The sequence below is a fragment of the Portunus trituberculatus genome, chromosome 38 (assembly GCF_017591435.1).
Source record: "Portunus trituberculatus isolate SZX2019 chromosome 38, ASM1759143v1, whole genome shotgun sequence".
NCBI lineage: Eukaryota > Metazoa > Arthropoda > Malacostraca > Decapoda > Portunidae > Portunus > Portunus trituberculatus.
Window position 1 is genome coordinate 29,676,543 of NC_059292.1, and position 17,500 is coordinate 29,694,042.

Sequence of the window (17,500 nt, forward strand, 5' to 3'; positions counted from 1 at the left end):
ATTAGACCATTTTATTTACATTAGGAAGGGTCTGTGGTGATCAGAAGATTAACGGCCACAGTCTTCACTATTTTAATCCCTCACATGAGATCCTGAGGCTGTATAGAATCACCAAAGCAGAATTAATATGAAATTGAGTCATGGTACTGAAGGGGTTAATCTTTTGACCTCCATAGACCCTTCCTAATGTAAATGAAATTGTCTAATCACACCCTTAAAATCATGGTAAAAATGCGTCTCAGTATTGAAGAGGTTTAAATGGGAAATATCCCATTACCAGCGGGGGAAAAAGACTTACAGAATGGAAATTTCTTCTGAAAAAAATATGTGAATGAATGAATAAGGCTTTCCATCGTGCACCAGTGACATCCCCACCTTATAAAACTTTCTGATGCCAGCCCTGTCCTGCCAACCATCTCTCTCTCTCTCTCTCTCTCTCTCTCTCTCTCTCTCTCTCTCTCTCTCTCTCTCTCTCATTCTTTATTATTTATTTATTTATTTTTTGTATTTTTGACTGCCGACAACTGCTGAGCCAACATAACATACATTTTTTTTTTGTCTAATCCTGCCTCACCTTATATGATTTATTGTGTGCTTGGAAATTCTCTCTCTCTCTCTCTCTCTCTCTCTCTCTCTCTCTCTCTCTCTCTCTCTCTCTCTCTCTCTCTCTCTCTCTGATATGATTTATTCTGCACTAGGAAGTCTAATTTCTTTTTTACTTTTTACACTTTTATATTGGTAGAATTATATGTATCCCAGAATCATCATGTATCATCTTTATTTTATCTTAGTTTTGTGCTACTGTATATTTGAAATTCGTATTGTATGATTTTGTCTTTCTTCCTACACAAAAATAAATGTTGAGGGGTTTGTTTCAGTATCACATGGAGGGAAAAAGGTCACGTTTGCATAGTGATGAGACCTTGATGAGAGTAATGATGATGAGATAGGTAGTTATATAGTGAGCTTGTGTGTGTAAGATTTATTATGTATCAGTGACATTATTGAATTTGGCTATAAACTCTGATAAGCTCTGGTAAACTCTGGAACTCCTTATCTGCTTCTGTGTTTCCAACTTCCTGTGACTTGACTTCATTTAATCCCTTCAAAACTGAGATTTATTTTTACCTTCATTTTTGGGTGTGGTTTGATGATTTTATTTGCATTAGGAAGGGTCTTTGGTGGTCAAAAGATTAATGTCCAGAGTCTTTACTATTTCAATCCCCCACATAAGTTTCTGGAGCTGTATAAAATTGCCAGATAGTAAACAGAATGAATATGAATATGCGATATGATACTGAAGGGGCTATGAGGGAGGTTTCAAAACTTTTATCCCCCCTTTTTTTGACAGGTTTTAACACTTGGACCTGCAAGGGGAATGGCAATTTAGTGGACTTTTTGTATGGTTTTATCTCTTTTATGTTGCCCTTGCTCATCTTTCCCTTCTTACATAATATAAATGATGTTAATGGATTTGCTCTAAGTGTTGGGGAGCTGACACTTTTTCTTTTCTTAATTTCTTTTTGATAAACTGACCATGTCTCTTTTGGCAGGACCGACCGGTGATGCTCCCCCACAGACGGCCCACCATCATGGGACCCTATGGGTAAGGCTGGCTGCTGGCTGGGCAGGGCACTTGCCAGGCTAGCTCAGGTCAAACTCCCAGAATCACCCACCACCACCACCACCACCACCACCACCACCACCACCACCACCACCACCACCACCACCTTCATTACCACTTCCACCACCCACCAAGACCTTACCTTACCACCTCATACCTCCTTGTGTGTGTTTGCTGTGCCGAGGAAGTCCTTAGGGGAGGCAGAGGTCAAAGCGAGGCAGGCTTTAGGGGGCAGGTTAACTTGATAAGGAGTGTGGGTCAGTGTAAGTAAGGGGTTATGGGAGCATTTGTAGAGCAAGTAGTGGTTTCTGCAATGTTTTTACGTATTTATTTTATAATCAGGTGTTAGTTGAGGGATGGCCTTAAGGGATTCATGTCCTAAACAGAAATGAATAAGTAAAGATGTTTATTCCACTCAAGCATAAAATAAGGACTTTTCTCACAGACTGTCAAAGAAAGTTGGAGGTTATTTACTTGAATCGTAGGGGGAATAGGTTCTAGGGAGGATATATAAAGGTTTGAACACACCAGAGAGAGAGAGAGAGAGAGAGAGAGAGAGAGAGAGAGAGAGAGAGAGAGAGAGAGAGAGAGAGAGAGAGAGAGATGAATAGATTAGTGTGTATACAGCCATGAATAGTGCAGCTCTTAATCATCTGTTGGGGGTAATATTTCACCTCTGAATGTAGCATGTCTCCTTAACAAGTGTCTCACCTGGCTACACACACACACACACACACACACACACACACACACACACACACACACACACACACACACACACACACACACACACACACACACACACACACACACACACACACACACACACTTTCATCATGAAGTGAAAGATAGATTCTAGTTATTTTGTTAATTTGATTTATGTGATTATTTATTCATCTTATTTTCATTTTTATTTTTATGCTTTAACTTTTTATATGCAAGTTATTGTTTATTTTTTTTTACTTTTTTTATTTAAGCCTTTGTAAATTTTTATATACATTCATTATTATTATTATTATTATTATTATTATTATTATTATTATTATTATTATTATTATTATTATGATGTACTTTCCCATTCCCTTTTGAATTGAGTTATGTTACGTACTGCTGTGTTCCCTGGTAATATGGGAACTCAGATAGTGTACCAGCAGTCAGTCAGTCAGTCAGTCAGGGTGAGGTGATGGGGTGGGTGGGCATCCAAGGAGGCAGCATAAGGCACCACCTCAGATCCCTCCCTCACTACTCCCATCCCTCACTCACCCCTTACCTCAGCTCCCTATCCTCCCTCCCTCCCTCCCTCCCTCCCTCCCTCCCATCCCATCCCAGAGTCTTGACAACACACTCATTCCATACCACCCACCTCCTGTACCCTCAAAACACCCATTCCCTTGTCTGGACCATACCCATCCTGGCCTCATCCATTCCCTTCTCACCCTCCATGACATTCACCCCTGTCCAGCACCCCACAGGACACCCTAGCCTGTATTCACCCCTCCAGCGACAACCCCACCCCCTTCCTCTTCCCCCACATCCCCCCTCCAGCTTCCCCACACCCCCAATCAACCTCCCCAAATCTGTATAACATGTGTTTGGTGCATAGAGGTAATGGATGCGCTAACTTGACCCCCCTCCCTCCCGCAGGCCCTACTCGCGCGCAGGGGCGGAAATGTTATGGTATGTGGCTAACGGAGTAAATTTGTGACCATTGTCATATATATTTTTTATACCTCTATATTTATCTGTAATTATTGATATTAACTATTGACATGAGGTTCTCTCTCTCTCTCTCTCTCTCTCTCTCTCTCTCTCTCTCTCTCTCTCTCTCTCTCTCTCTCTCTCTCTCTCTCTCTCTCTCTCTCTCTCTCTCTCCTTTTTTTGTCTCAGCTGAGGAAAAGTTTTGGGGATTCAGCTGTGCCGTTGCCAACTGTCTCTTTTTAACGTTACAAATGATAACTGTAGTAGATTGGGCTCCCTTTCCCTCTTCCTCTTCCTCACCCTCTCCTTCATCTCCCATTTCCTACTGCCTTTCCCTTTACTACCTCCCATACTCTTACTTACCTCTGCTCTGTCACCTCTCTCTCTCTCTCTCTCTCTCTCTCTCTCTCTCTCTCTCTCTCTCTCTCTCTCTCTCTCTCTCTCTCTCTCTCTCTCTCTCTCTCTCTCTCTCTCTCTCTCTCTCTCTTCTCTTCCTTCCTTCCTTTTCCTTCCTTCAGATCACATGTATGTCCTTTTCCTCCTATTTTTTTTTTTTCATTCCTCCCTCCCCTCATCATGTAACACTGGGGGCCTTGTTGCCAATGGGTCTCTCTGCCACCCTTGCTCACTTTTTTCCTTTGGACATTATGACAGCAACAGTGCAACACACACACACACACACACACACACACACACACACACACACACACACACACACACACACACACACACACACACACACACACACCGCTTAGTGTAGTGGTTAGCACGCTCGACTCACAATCGAGAGGGCCGGGTTCGAGTCCCGATGCGGCGAGGCAAATGGGCAAGCCTCTTAATGTGTGGCCCCTGTTCACCTAGCAGTAAATAGGTATGGGATGTAACTCGAGGGGTTGTGGCCTCGCTTTCCCAGTGTGTGAAGTGTGTTGTGGTCTCAGTCCTACCCGAAGATCGGTCTATGAGGTCTGAGCTCGCTCCGTAATGGGGAAGACCAGCAGGTGACCGAGGTGAATTACACACAGTTCATTTCCTGCAGACATATCCACTCTCCCTTCTACAGGTCTTTTTTTCTTATTTCTTCAGAGGACCTTGTTAGGCTCACTTGCTCCCCTCTTCTCCCCCCTTGTACATTTCCCTCCTCTCCTCCCGTCTCCTCCCTTCATCCATGCCTTCATTTCCCCCTTCTTTCTTTTGCCTTTTTCCCCTTTTTCTCCTTGACACTGGTGGCAAGGATTGCTCTCTCTCTCTCTCTCTCTCTCTCTCTCTCTCTCTCTCTCTCTCTCTCTCTCTCTCTCTCTCTCTCTCTCTCTCTCTCTCTCTCTCTCTCTCATTTTTCCTTTCCATTCCTGTATTTTCTTCATATTCCTTTATGCTTGCTTTTTTCACTACTTCCCCCGCCCTTTTGTTTTTCTTTTGTTTTTCTTTCTTTTATTACTCACTTTTCTGTCACATTTCTCTTCTGTCCTTCACTTGACTTTTTTGTTTTCCTAACGTCCTTTATCCATTAGTATTTTCTCCTTTCCTTCTTCCCTTCCTATCCATCTCCTTCCTTCACCATTCTTTTATCCTGATTTATATCCTGCCCAGACCACTGCAATTGAAAAAAAAACCCTGCTTCCTTTCATTCTTTCTTCCTTTCATTCTTCCTTCCTTCCTTCCTTCCTTCCTTCCTTCCTTCCTTCCTTCCTTCCTTCCTTCCTTCCTTGCTTTCTTGCTGCCTTGACAATGAAACTCAGTGATGTGCTTTATTTATTGATTGATTGATTGATTTGTTTAATGTTTATGATTTGTTCCACCACTATGTAATGTCTGTAGTTTGTGGTAATTTATATATATATATTTTTTTTCTTATGTGTTTGTTGAGTTGGTTGGAAGGAAGCAAACAGCAACAGTGTAGTACAGTAGAAGTGTGTTGCTTTAATATAATTGTCCTGTGGTAAACAAAGAGAAAGGGTGTTATTACATTGGTGTTGTTGACTAATAACCATCAAATCCTTATGAATTTCCCCCCCAGCCCTTCACCCTACCATACCTTTCCTTACCCTACCCTACCCTACCCTACCCTGTCCTGTGTTTTCATGCCTGCACCCCCCCCACACCTACCCTTCCATCTAGCCTCACCCTGCCCTCTCCCATCTACCCACCTGCTCACTCTCACTCACTCTCTAATGATAACATTGTGGTATTGAGTAATAACAATAGTGAGAAACATGACAGACATGAACAGCCCAGTGCTATTCATAATTGTGTTGTTTACTGATGTGGTGCTTCATATAATTTGTGTGTGGGCGCGTGTGTGTTTGGGTGCAGGATAGTGTTTGGGTGTTTCATGTCACCAGTAGGACAGTTGGGGGAGGAATGAGTCATTAATAAAGGATGAGATATGTGGTGGTCATGTCAGAGCATTTATTTAAGGGGCACACTCACTTCTTCACTCACCTCAGATTAAGTCTAGGTGTGAATTGTTTCCTATTATGAACTTGACGAATACATGAATTTTATGTTACCACCTACTGAGCATCAGTGTCATTTATACAGTGTAGTGGATGGAATTGTAAAGGAAACAAACATTTTAGTTGATTAAATTTCATTGTTAGTGGGCTTGAAATGACAGGGAGGTGAAGGAAGGTAGCAGGTGTTAGTAGTATCAGTGTAAACATGTTTCAAGGTGCATGAGAAAGTAAAGTTAGCAAGTGATAAGGAGAGGAACAGGTGCATGTGTTGCTGTGATGATATGCTGATCACTTGGGAACTAAGAAAGATAAATAGAGGTGAAGGAATTAAAAGAAGGATATCATTGTTAATTAAACCAACCTCACATAATAGAAAAATTAAATTAAAAAGCTTTACTATAATAACTTAGCTACTGAATATTGTTCTGTCACCTTTTATGAGCAATTACTTAACGATAGTGGATGTAATACGTCACCAGAAGCATACATTGGTGATGGCTGAGGGTGAGTGGGAATAGGTGTAGTTGTTATAAGGGAGCAAGAGTTGAAGTGGTAGTTAACAGTTGAGGAGGAGCAGCAACAACAGCAGCAATTCCCTAGGAACATAAAAAGCATGAGATAAGTGTGTGTGTGTGTGTGTGTGTGTGTGTGTGTGTGTGTGTGTGTGTGTGTGTGTGTGTGTGTGTGTGTGAATACGCATGTGTGCCAATTATGTCCCAAACAGTGATGACTAACACTTCCTTATTCCCTTTCCTTCTGTGCTGCTCTGACCTGAAGGCCTTACGCTTCACCACGCTCGGATTTGATGCCGCTCGTGCCCAACAACTCCCTGGCAGTCAGTACCACCATGGACTCCAGCAAACGGATCAGGTTGACCGCCAAGCCTGACACTCGTGGCCCACTTGTCATTGACACCTCAGACAACAACCATAGTAACAAGGTTTGTGGTGTGTTTGTGTTTATAAGTGTGTGTTTTTAGAGAGGTTCATATTCTTTCACAAAACTGTTAAGATTCTAATGCTCTGTCTCAAGTATTTTTTGTTTTCACATTTTTACTTTACTTGTAGTCAAACTTTATTGTAATTCATGTTTTCATTAGTGCATATTACAGTAGAGAGATTTGCTTATCTGTATATATCTGTAAAAGTCTTAATGGAGGCAGGGAACTCCACACACCTTGCAGCAGCACCGCCTGACTGATCCTTTGCCCGCAGGAGTCCACCTACACCCCGCAGGTGGAGGCCATCTCCCCCACCATGCCCAACGACCCCCGAGATGAGTCGCCCCTCCGCTCCACCAAAGACGATCTCCTCAAGCACATAGAACAAGTGGACAGGGAGATTGCGAAGGTGAGCATCAGCAGAACATAACACAATATAACCTAAAATAGTGTAGTAATGTAAAGGGCAGTTTTAGATTAAAAGTAAAGGTGAACATAGAACAATAAAGCCTAGTATAGCAGCATAATTGATAGCAAAGGAGAATGAGGTGTGTTGTGTTGAATTGCAGCATAACATAACATAACATAACATAACATAGCAAAGTAAAACACAACAATTGAAAAGAGTTGAATTTCTGAATTATGACTTATGGTGCATCATTGAGTGGAGTGGAGAGTAAGATGGCAACACTCTCTCTCTCTCTCTCTCTCTCTCTCTCTCTCTCTCTCTCTCTCTCTCTCTCTCTCTCTCTCTCTCTCTCTCTCTCTCTCTCTCTCTCTCTCTCTCTCATTTGGCAAGTCACCTTCACCATGGGAGATTATGAATGTTGTGTCATTATCACGTCTCACCGTTCTGCCACTGCCCTGCTGCATCATGCAACACCAAGCCCATCATTGCTATATTTCTTTACAGCTTCTCTCTTAACTTAGGATATCAAATTATACATGAGCAATGATAAACAAGGAGTAGTTTCTGTATATCAGGTATTTGTAGCTCCTTGGTATTATTTCTCTCTCTCTCTCTCTCTCTCTCTCTCTCTCTCTCTCTCTCTCTCTCTCTCTCTCTCTCTCTCTCTCTCTCTCTCTCTCTCTCTCTCTCTCTCTCTCTCTCTCCTTGCTAAACAAATATTGTGTATAATGGGTAATAAAAACATTGAATATTGACAATTTTGCTTTCTACCAGGCTGAGTCAAGCATTGCCAAGCTGCGCAAGAAAGAGGGAGAGCTGGAGGTGGCTGCACAGAAGGGAGATGGGGCCAAGGCAGAGGAAGATGACACCAAGGAGCCAAGACACCACAGCATTGCACAGATCATCTATGCTGAAAACAGGGTAAGACATAGTGTGTGTGTGTGTGTGTGTGTGTGTGTGTGTGTGTGTGTGTGTGTGTGTGTGTGTGTGTTCTGTATTTTCATGTTCCCTAAGTCTGAGGATCACTTAAGACTGTAGCTCTACACGCGTTGGCATAGCAAAAGTCCTTACGTCATCTTCTTTTACATAGTTAGACGTCATCTGCTATTGCTGTCACTTAGAGAGAGAGAGAGAGAGAGAGAGAGAGAGAGAGAGAGAGAGAGAGAGAGATATCACTTTCTCTTGTTTTGTCATCATCCAGCTTCACCAGACTGGATCATCATAACAGGAAAAGCCTCTTCTGGTCCTACATTACATATTTTAGGCTGGGAATTCCATCTTGCCCATTTGCTTCCAAAACAATGTCACAGAATCCTTGATGTGCCTTTTACCTGCCCAAGACCAACTAAAAAAATAGTATTGTTATTATGAGAGTAAAAGTGGTGCAGATATATGCTAGGTGATGGAAAGGGTGTATATTTGTGTGTATGGCTCATTTATCAGGATAGAGTACTCTCAACCTACTTTTCATGTTTGGACTTTCCCCCCATCCTGTTTAGTGGAGGAGATGGTGATAGAGAGAAAGAGCGAGAGCGAGAGCGAGCGATCGAGCACTTTTAGTATCTTGAAAATTTCTTATACCTTTTGTTATCACCCATTGCAGAAAAAGGCGGAGGAATCCCATAATGTCCTGGACAAGTTAATGCCGCCCGCTGATGTGCCCAGCGTCCTGGTGAGTGGCAGCGGCTCACTCACCACTTGGTGTTTGGTAGGCCTGAAGCACTTACATTGTAGGGGGTGAAGGGTGGGGGTGAGAAAGAGGGGACTTCACCTATTAATAGTGACATGTGGTGTGGTGGGTGGGACTTTGTGGAGGCAGGATAGAGGGGGACATAAAAGTGAAGGAAGTATTGAAGTGAAGTGAAGTAGATTTAGAACTGGAATGAGAAGAGAAAATAGTCACTGCAGAGGAGTAATAATGAAAATAGCAGTCATATCACTACAGTTACAACATAGTTGTTGGTGTCTTTCAATATTCCTAATTATCATAAAAAAGCTGTATCTGTGCTTACATAAGTCAATGCTGTAATGTGCCTCTTTGTTGTCAGTTCCATATGTTCTTCAATCAGTCTGGGAATTTTTATTTTGATCCTAAATTTTACTTCAGCACATTCTTAATCCTATCTCTCAGTAATCTGCTTCACATGCCAAGACAGTTTCAGATAGTTTCTTTTTGTGTGCCACAGCCACTGTACCACCAACCCACCGACACAGAGGTCTACATGGCCAACAAAAGGCAATACGCAGGCTTCAAGCGGCGGCTCATGGAGTACTTCAAGAAGCGCCACGCCAGCAAGAATGAGCGCGAGTCACACCTCACCCAGACATACTCCAAGCTTATGACTGAGTGGCTCAAGAGAGTGGAGAAGGTATGTGTGTGTGTGTGTGTTTTTGTGTGTGTGAGGGTGGGTAGTAGTGTAAACAAAGCTGAAGAAGGAAAAGAAAGTAACCATTTCTGTCTTGATATTGGGGACTTTCAATATTTTAGTAATTTCTATTGAAGTATAATCAACAGTAAGTTTGTTATATCACTGCTTTTGGAGTTAGGAAGATGATGATATTGGAAAGGGTGAGTATTTTATGAAGATGAAAGCAGTAAGAGATGATGGTGGTGATCATTAAAGGAAGTGGTGTTTGTTACAAAGATGAAATGAAATGACAGGAGAGAGATTAGGTCCCTCATAGTAGTCAGTGTAAGGAAGTTAATAATTTCAACAGGTTGAGAACTCCAAGAAGCACAAGGAGAAGGTGGCGAAGAATCGTGAGCTGTTTGAGAAGGTGTTCCCCGAGTTGAGGAAGCAGCGCGAGGAGAAGGAAAGGTTCTCTCGGGTGGGAGCGAGAGTCAAGAGTGATGCAGAGATGGAGGAGATCATGGATGGCCTTCAGGAACAGGAGGTGAGAGAGTGAAGATATGAAGAAGTACATTGTGTACATAGTGTATAGGCCAAAGATAATTTAAATTAGAAAAGAAGTCAGAACTTTTCTTAAATATTATTGAATTAAATTTTGTTGCAGTATGCTTCTATGTTTGGGGCAGGATGCACACTGCGTCACTTGGGAAATTATTTTATTTTAGTCAAGGTTAATAACATGCTATGAACATAATCCACTCTCCCGCTGCCTTGGAATATTTAGCTGCTGCATCATTGAAGTTGGGATTCTCTTTTCCCGATAAATGTTACTTCATGCCAGTGAATTGTGGCATGAATTGTTCTGAAACAGTGAGAAGTTGCCTTGAGACATTGATTGTTGTGGGATACTTACTTTTGCTGTGAGAAATATGAGTATTGGCAATGTACAGGTAAGTCTGCCACAGCAAGGATGAGATGTATTGCTTTGCACTGTGTTCACTCATCTGGCTTCTGCTCAACAAACTGAATTAAACTGCTGATCTGTAGTTTGAAGTTTAAGCAAATAGAAAATGTAATAAGTAGTTTTATTTTGGGAAGACCATAGTTATGATGATATCAAATAGTGTGGTGATGGTTTGAGGATGATAATGGAACAAGATGTGAAGACCTCTCTTGGGAACTAATGAGAGGTGGTGTTGACAGTTATGAGGTAATTGGTAATAAGTGATTGTGATGTGATGACACACATACATTAACAGTTGCCTAATTCTTTACTTTACTTTCAGAATGAGGACAAAAAGATGCGAGCTTATGCTGTGATTCCCCCAATCCTTCTGGAGGAGAGGAAGCGAAAGCAACGGTATATTAACAAAAACGGACTAATAGAGGAACCCATTAGTGAATACAAAGAATACAAAAATATAAATATCTGGACCGAACAGGAGAGGGAAATATTCAAAGAAAAATATCTACAACACCCAAAGAACTTCGTGGTGATAGGAAGTTACCTGGAAAGGAAGTCTGTGAGTGATTGTATTCAATATTACTATAGCACCAAAAAGAAGGAGAACTACAAGATGCTGGTGAAACGGCGGATACGACGGCCGCGCAAACCCAACAACCAGCCAGTGGTGGAGATGGTGGGGCTCAACTCCACGGGGGTCACCACCAGAGGGTCTGCTGCTGCCTTGCGTACACAGAACCCATCCACCACTCGTAGTTCTCTGTCCATCTCTGCCGGACAGGAGGACAACCAAAACTTTGGGGGGGCTCAGCAACAACAGCAGCAGCAGCAGCAGCCCCCCAACTCTACTGCCTCCAACTCCACCCACAATGCCACTGCCAACAGTACCCCGGCTACCTCGCCTGGCTCCACCCCAGCCCCCAATGACTTGGTGGCCACTACCACCAGCGAGGCACCCACCTCCACTTCCACCTCCACGTCCACCGCCACCACCACTATATCCAGCATATCCAGTAAAGAGGTGCAGGAGAAGGACAAGGAAAACCTCTCCCTCAGGTATGCTTCTCAGAATGCTCACTTTTCGCATCACATCAGCGTGTTTGTGTTTTATTCCCTCATTGGTTAAAGTGTCATAAATGTGTTTTGCAGGGACTGTCACATAAGAAATGCACAAGGATCAGTTAGTTACTGTGAGTGGCAGTTTTGCTTGAATTATTGTTTTTACCACCAAGACTAATGACAACTTACACTCAGATATTATGTCATCTCTTGTGATGGTCATTATCCTGTCTGGTTGTTTGTTCTTTTCATGGAACAAACATTTATTGCTCGTTAATTATTGTTCACAGCTTTTTTACATTAGTTAATGCTGTAGGTGTGCACTTTTCATCCTTATTGGTTTTTGGATTTTGGTGTGTGTGTGTTTCACTGTTTCACTATTTGATCTGCTGCAGTCTGACGAGACAGCCAGACGTTACCCTACGGAACGAGCTCAGAGCTCATTATTTCCGATCTTCGGATAGGCCTGAGACCAGGCACACACCACACACCGGGACAACAAGGTCACAACTCCTCGATTTACATCTCGTATCTACTCACTGCTAGGTGAACAGGGGCTACATGTGAAAGGAGACACACCCAAATATCTCCACCCGGCCGGGGAATCGAACCCCGGTTCTCTGGCTTGTGTGTGTGTGTGTGTGTGTGTGTGTGTGTGTGTGTGTGTGTGTGTGTGTATGTATGTATGTATGTATGTATGTATGTATGTATGTGTAATTCACCACGGTTGTCTGCTGGTCACCCAGCCAGTCTTCCCCATTATGGAGCGAGCTCAGAGCTCATAGACCGATCTTCAGGTAGGACTTAGACCACAATACACACTCCACACACTGGGAAAGCGAGACCACAACCCCTCAAGTTACATCCCATACCTATCTACTGCTAGGTGAACAGGGGCTACACATTAAGAGGCTTGCCCATTTGCCTTGCTACTTTCCGGGACTCGAACCCAGACCCTCTTCATTGTGAGTCGAGCGTGCTAACCACTACACTACACGGTGTAGTGTGTGTGTGTGTGTGTGTGTGTGTGTGTGTGTGTGTGTGTGTGTGTGTGTGTGTGTGTGTGTGGTGCATTTCCATGTCAGTGTCTGTGCCCTTAGTTAATGTACACCTCTCTGATCTAATCACTTCTCATAGTCTTTCAGAATTCAATTTACTAGGAAACTCTTCTATGAGAGTATGAATGATTTTAACAGCATTGCTGACAACACAAAGTAAAAACCTACAAAGCTGCAAAGGCATTTAGGCTAATTAGAAAAGGCTAACCTCCCTGATCTCCTCACAGTGACAAGAATAGCAGTGGTGGCGGTGGTAGTAGCAGTAGTGGGGAGAAACCTGCCAGGAGGGAACGTTCTCGTAAAGATGAAGAGAAGACCAAAGACGCGCAAGACTCCAGTGATGACGACAACCATGAGCATGGTGAGTACACCCCAACCTTGTCCTCCCTCTTGCTAGTTTTGTTTTGTCTCATGATCCTCTTCCTCCTTTGATATTCTCCATATTCTCTTCTAATGCTACTTAATGTTAATTTTGTTTTTTATTCTTTATTTTCTAATTAGTTTCCTATTCCTGCTTCCCTCTCTTTTCCTTTTTACAATTCCTAGAGCCTTTTTAAACTGCTTATTCATTCAAGATTTACATATATGATTGTCATTAATTTTGGACGGGTTTTTTTATCAGTCCAAATTCATTGACACTTAGGCTTTTTGAGGAGACATGTTGTAGTGTGATGTTGTACAGGTTTGCATATGTATTAGTTCATGATTATGATGACTTATGCATTTTTGTTTCTCTTGCTTACTTTTGTGCAATTATGAGTACCAGTGGATAAATCTGTCGATGTTTTCCCAAATTTCTTTTCTATCAGCTTCCTTTGGTTCTTAATACTGAACTGTAGCTTTGCAGTTTAGGGAACTCAACACTTACTTTCTTATCGTAATGTTCAAGACTCATTGTTCTGTGCCAAGATGTGGCTTCAGGATGTAAGGGAAACTAGTTCTTTATGTGTGTTTGATTAATCGGTGGTCTTGAGGATCATGTTCTGGGTTTTGTGATTGCCTATGATACCTTACTGGAGAGAGCTTGAACTTTTCACACAAACCTTATTTCACTCAAAGAGGACTATAATTATTCACTTATCAGTGGGAGGGAATCTTAGTGGTCCGAATGGAACTTAAACCTCATCTTTCATGGTAACAAACGAGGACACTGATGTACGTGTGTGTGCACATGTTTGCAGTAATGGTAAGGAAGTATTTTCCAACTCCATATAAATACAAAGAGACTGGAGGATGTTTGGGTTGACAAAGAGAAACATTGACAATGGTATTCTGTATTTGTTGAACAGTGCTCATAAACTTGGCATAATCATGTGTGTGAGTTATGGGTATTGGGCAGAACTGCAGAAAGTACTGGTGCAAAAAACAAGAACTTGTGCAAGTAAGTGTGCAAATTGAGTGCACACAAGTAGGTTAGAAAAGTGATCTTAGAGGATAGCATTGGGCACCACAAACCCTTATTGCTAATGAATATTGTTGGAAATCCATGGTAGACTGACAGCACCTAAGCAGCTGTGGTGGTGGTGGTGGTGGTGGCGGCGGTGCTGGCGGCGGCGGCTGGTGAGGGTGTGGCATCCAGAGGTGGAGGTGGAACATGTGGTGCAGGTGTGGGGGGCCTGGGTGTAGGTGTGGAGGCAGTGCTGGATGGAGGTGTGGAGGGTGTGGGTGCAGACTTCTTCCCGTACGAGGCAGCAGCAGCAGCGGCGTTCTCTTCGTCTTGGTGGCAGAGTCTTCGGTGTTTGTGGACGAAGTAGTAGCTGGGGAACTTTGAGCCACAAGTCTTGCAGGGGAAATATTGCACATTGAGGTCCAGAATCTTGAGCCCCTCAGAGGAGGGCGCCGGGGACACTGTCTGGCTACTGTAGGGAGAGGTGCTGCCACTCTTCGTCGAGCCACCACCAACACCAACAACACCACTACCAACACCTCCACCTCCTCCACCTCCACCACCTCCACCACCTCCACCACCTCCACCTGCTGTCCCCACACTGCTATTCCCGTCTCCTGTTGGTACTGTGTTGTCATTCTGGGAAGTTGGGGAGGTGGTGGTGTTGGTGGTGGAAGTAGTGGATGGCCTCAGCTTGTCCACCTCCACTGTGATGGGGTTGATGTGGCGCCGCATGTGCTTCTGTTGAGGGAGAAAAGAGTTCAGATTAGAAAGAGTGTTGAGGCTTCTTTATCATGTGTGTGTGTGTGTGTTTAGATGCTTTAAGATGCAGTTTATTGTGATAGTTTTGTATAATTTCCCAGTGTATGGAGCAAAATGTCTTGGATGTCATAATGGAACAAAAATAGAGAATGTATGTTAGAGTGTGTGAGTGTGTATGGGTGTGTGTGTTCTCATTGTGCTCACCTGGTAGCAATAGTGGCTCTTGAAGGTGTGGTTGCAGTAGACACAGTGGTAGGTTCTGCTGAGGGTGTTGTTAGGTATGGGTGGGGAGGAGCTGCGCTGAGAAGGCTGTGTCAGGACCTTGCTCTCGCCCTTCAAGGAGGTGGTGGAGGAGACCCGAAGGAGGCTGGATAGTCCGTCTCTGCTCTTGTCGTCAGCAGCATGTGGAGGACGGTTGGATGTGTCCTCACTTGAGTCCACCTCCTCCACATTGATCTCTGTCTCTGTCTCTGAATCTTCTGGGCCGAGGAGAGGCTGTGGAGAGAGGAGTGGATGGTGACACACACACGCACACGCACACGCACACGCACACGCACACGCACACGCACGCACTTACATTGGCTTTATATGCCCTGTTGATGACCCTCTCGAAGAACACAGGACCATCACAAGTGGCCACGTCTAGAACCACCGCGCCGACACGCCCTCCCACCGTGGCCTTGTCCTCGCGGTGACTCAGTCCTCTGAAGTTTTGGTGGAAGTGTTGCGGGGTGGGCTGCTGTAGTGGGGCGGTGGAGGTGGAGGTAACTGGGTGGTGGTGGAAGGACGCTGATGTGTTTCTCTCCTCACCCCCGCCAGTCTCGGTCTCCATCGCCTCGGGTTCCCTTGTCAGATCTGTGGGAAAGGAAGGAGAGGGAGGACTGCTGTGTGAACTTGAGATTGTGACCAAAGAATCACCAATCAACGTAAGGATTGGTTAGCGTGAAATGACTTAAAAAGAACATTATCTTTTATATATATACCATTGTGTGTTTGCTTATGAAAAATGGGGGGGGGAAAGGAGGGTTATCTTGCCATTTTGTGTGTTGGTGGGAAAGGGAGAGGGCGTATGTGTGTGATTAGTATATTGTGCAAAATGTGGAGGTTCGAATGTACAGCTTAGGAATAATTGAACGACCTTTGAAACACAAATAAATAGATAACACACACACACACACACACACACACACACACACACACACACACACACACACACACACACACACACACACACACACACACACACACACACACACACACGTACCAAGCGGCGGGTGGAGTGGACGGGCGCGGGTTGGAGTTGGGCGGATGATGGTTGCAGGGAGGGTGAGTGACGAGGAGGAGGGGGAGGAGGCGCCTGGGTGCTGGTGAGGGTGGTGGGGCGGGGGTGGCACGAGTCTAGCCAGCCCCCGCCACACACTGAGGGCAGGGGGCAGTGATGGCAGGTCCGGGGTCACACCCAAGCCCGCTCCCCCCTCGCCGGCACTGGTGGTGGTGGTGGTGGTAGTGGTGAGCAGCGCCTGGCAGAGGGACACCACACCTGCCATCTGTAGCAGGTGCCCCGCAAGCAACACCTGAGAGAGAGAGAGAGAGAGAGAGAGAGAGAGAGAGAGAGAGAGAGAGAGAGAGAGAGAGCAACAGGTAGTTAAGTTCTGCACTGGGCTACTACAGTTCATACACACACACACACACACACACACACACACACACACACACACACACACACACACACACACACACACACACACACACACACGTTATTCTCCTTATCATTACATAAACCTTCAAATGACCATTACTAATACCAATACTTTCAATCTTAAAATCGATGGGATAAAGATAAATAAGGAAGAAAGATGTGAAGAAAACAATAGACAAGATACAGAATGAGTGAATGAATGCGAAGGATCAGCGCGCCCAGCTAACCTCATAGAGTGTGGCGGGGGTGACAGGGAGGCGGCCTGTGTACATGTAGGTGAGAATGGCAGCGAACCCAGCGGGAGGAACATGAGGGAGCAGTAGTCTGACGTCCCCGCGCGTCCCTGTCACACCCCCCACGGCAGCTCCACGCAAGTAGGCGCTGTGGGAGGCCAGGACAGAGGCGTGGGCGCGGAAGAGTCGTCCCCCCGCCAGCACCCAGGCATCGTAGTCGTCGTCTTCATTCACGGAGAGGAGAGGGCCGAGGGGTGGGGCGGGCCGGGGCGGAGTGACGGTTGTGTCATTCATGTTTATCCAGCAGGAGTCACTTCGGGTTCTGAGTCACGAGTTGTCACCACACATCGATTTTCACCTCTGTGCTTTTCTGTTTGTGTGTGAAGTAGGTGTGAAGAGATATGGAGGTTTGGTTCCTTTGTCGCCTTATCCCTTCAGTTTCTTTTCTTAGGAATTTTAATACATTTTCCTTTTATCAACACCTTTAGTACTGGGACACATTTTTACCTTGAGATTTTTTGTAAGATTAGACCATTTTATTGACATTAGGTGTCTATGGAGGTCAGAAAATTAATGGCCACGGTCTTCTCTATTTTAATCACCCACATAAATTTCTGAAACTATAAAATCGCCAAATAGTAAGCAGAATAAATATGAATTCGCTTCATGGTACGGAAGGGGTTAATGTGCAGCTGACACCTGGAACTAAGACGTGAGGACTGGTAGGCGAGAAGTTAGTCAGAATACGTCAGCTGTAGTGTTGTATGTCCTCTCCAGCACATTATTCCTTATGAGTTGACGCCAGGGTATTTGTCAGGCTGTGCAGTGCTGACTAGATCATGTCGCGTAAAATTGGGGGAAGT

At 44.3% G+C, this 17,500-nt stretch overlaps 2 protein-coding genes across 2 annotated transcripts in view; one reads left to right on the forward strand and one right to left on the reverse strand.

Moving 5' to 3' along the window:
* LOC123514507 overlaps nucleotides 1-17,500 on the forward strand; it is a 74,365-nt gene that overhangs the window by 39,121 nt on the left and 17,744 nt on the right. The window contains 10 exon segments of the mRNA XM_045272387.1: nucleotides 1,554-1,606; nucleotides 3,269-3,301; nucleotides 6,553-6,715; nucleotides 6,990-7,124; nucleotides 7,899-8,045; nucleotides 8,728-8,796; nucleotides 9,311-9,493; nucleotides 9,843-10,019; nucleotides 10,762-11,495; nucleotides 12,784-12,917. Coding sequence (XP_045128322.1) covers nucleotides 1,554-1,606; nucleotides 3,269-3,301; nucleotides 6,553-6,715; nucleotides 6,990-7,124; nucleotides 7,899-8,045; nucleotides 8,728-8,796; nucleotides 9,311-9,493; nucleotides 9,843-10,019; nucleotides 10,762-11,495; nucleotides 12,784-12,917 — 1,828 coding nt within the window.
* LOC123514508 (hypermethylated in cancer 1 protein-like) overlaps nucleotides 14,500-17,500 on the reverse strand; it is a 3,925-nt gene continuing 924 nt past the window's right edge. Inside the window, exons 1-4 of the mRNA XM_045272388.1 lie at nucleotides 16,632-17,500; nucleotides 15,970-16,279; nucleotides 15,283-15,560; nucleotides 14,500-15,200 (exon numbers count right to left, since the gene is read on the reverse strand). The exon at nucleotides 16,632-17,500 is cut by the window's right edge and continues 924 nt beyond it. Coding sequence (XP_045128323.1) covers nucleotides 14,862-15,200; nucleotides 15,283-15,560; nucleotides 15,970-16,279; nucleotides 16,632-16,931 — 1,227 coding nt within the window. The 5' untranslated portion in view covers nucleotides 16,932-17,500 and the 3' untranslated portion in view covers nucleotides 14,500-14,861. The remainder of the gene's footprint in view (nucleotides 15,201-15,282; nucleotides 15,561-15,969; nucleotides 16,280-16,631) is intronic.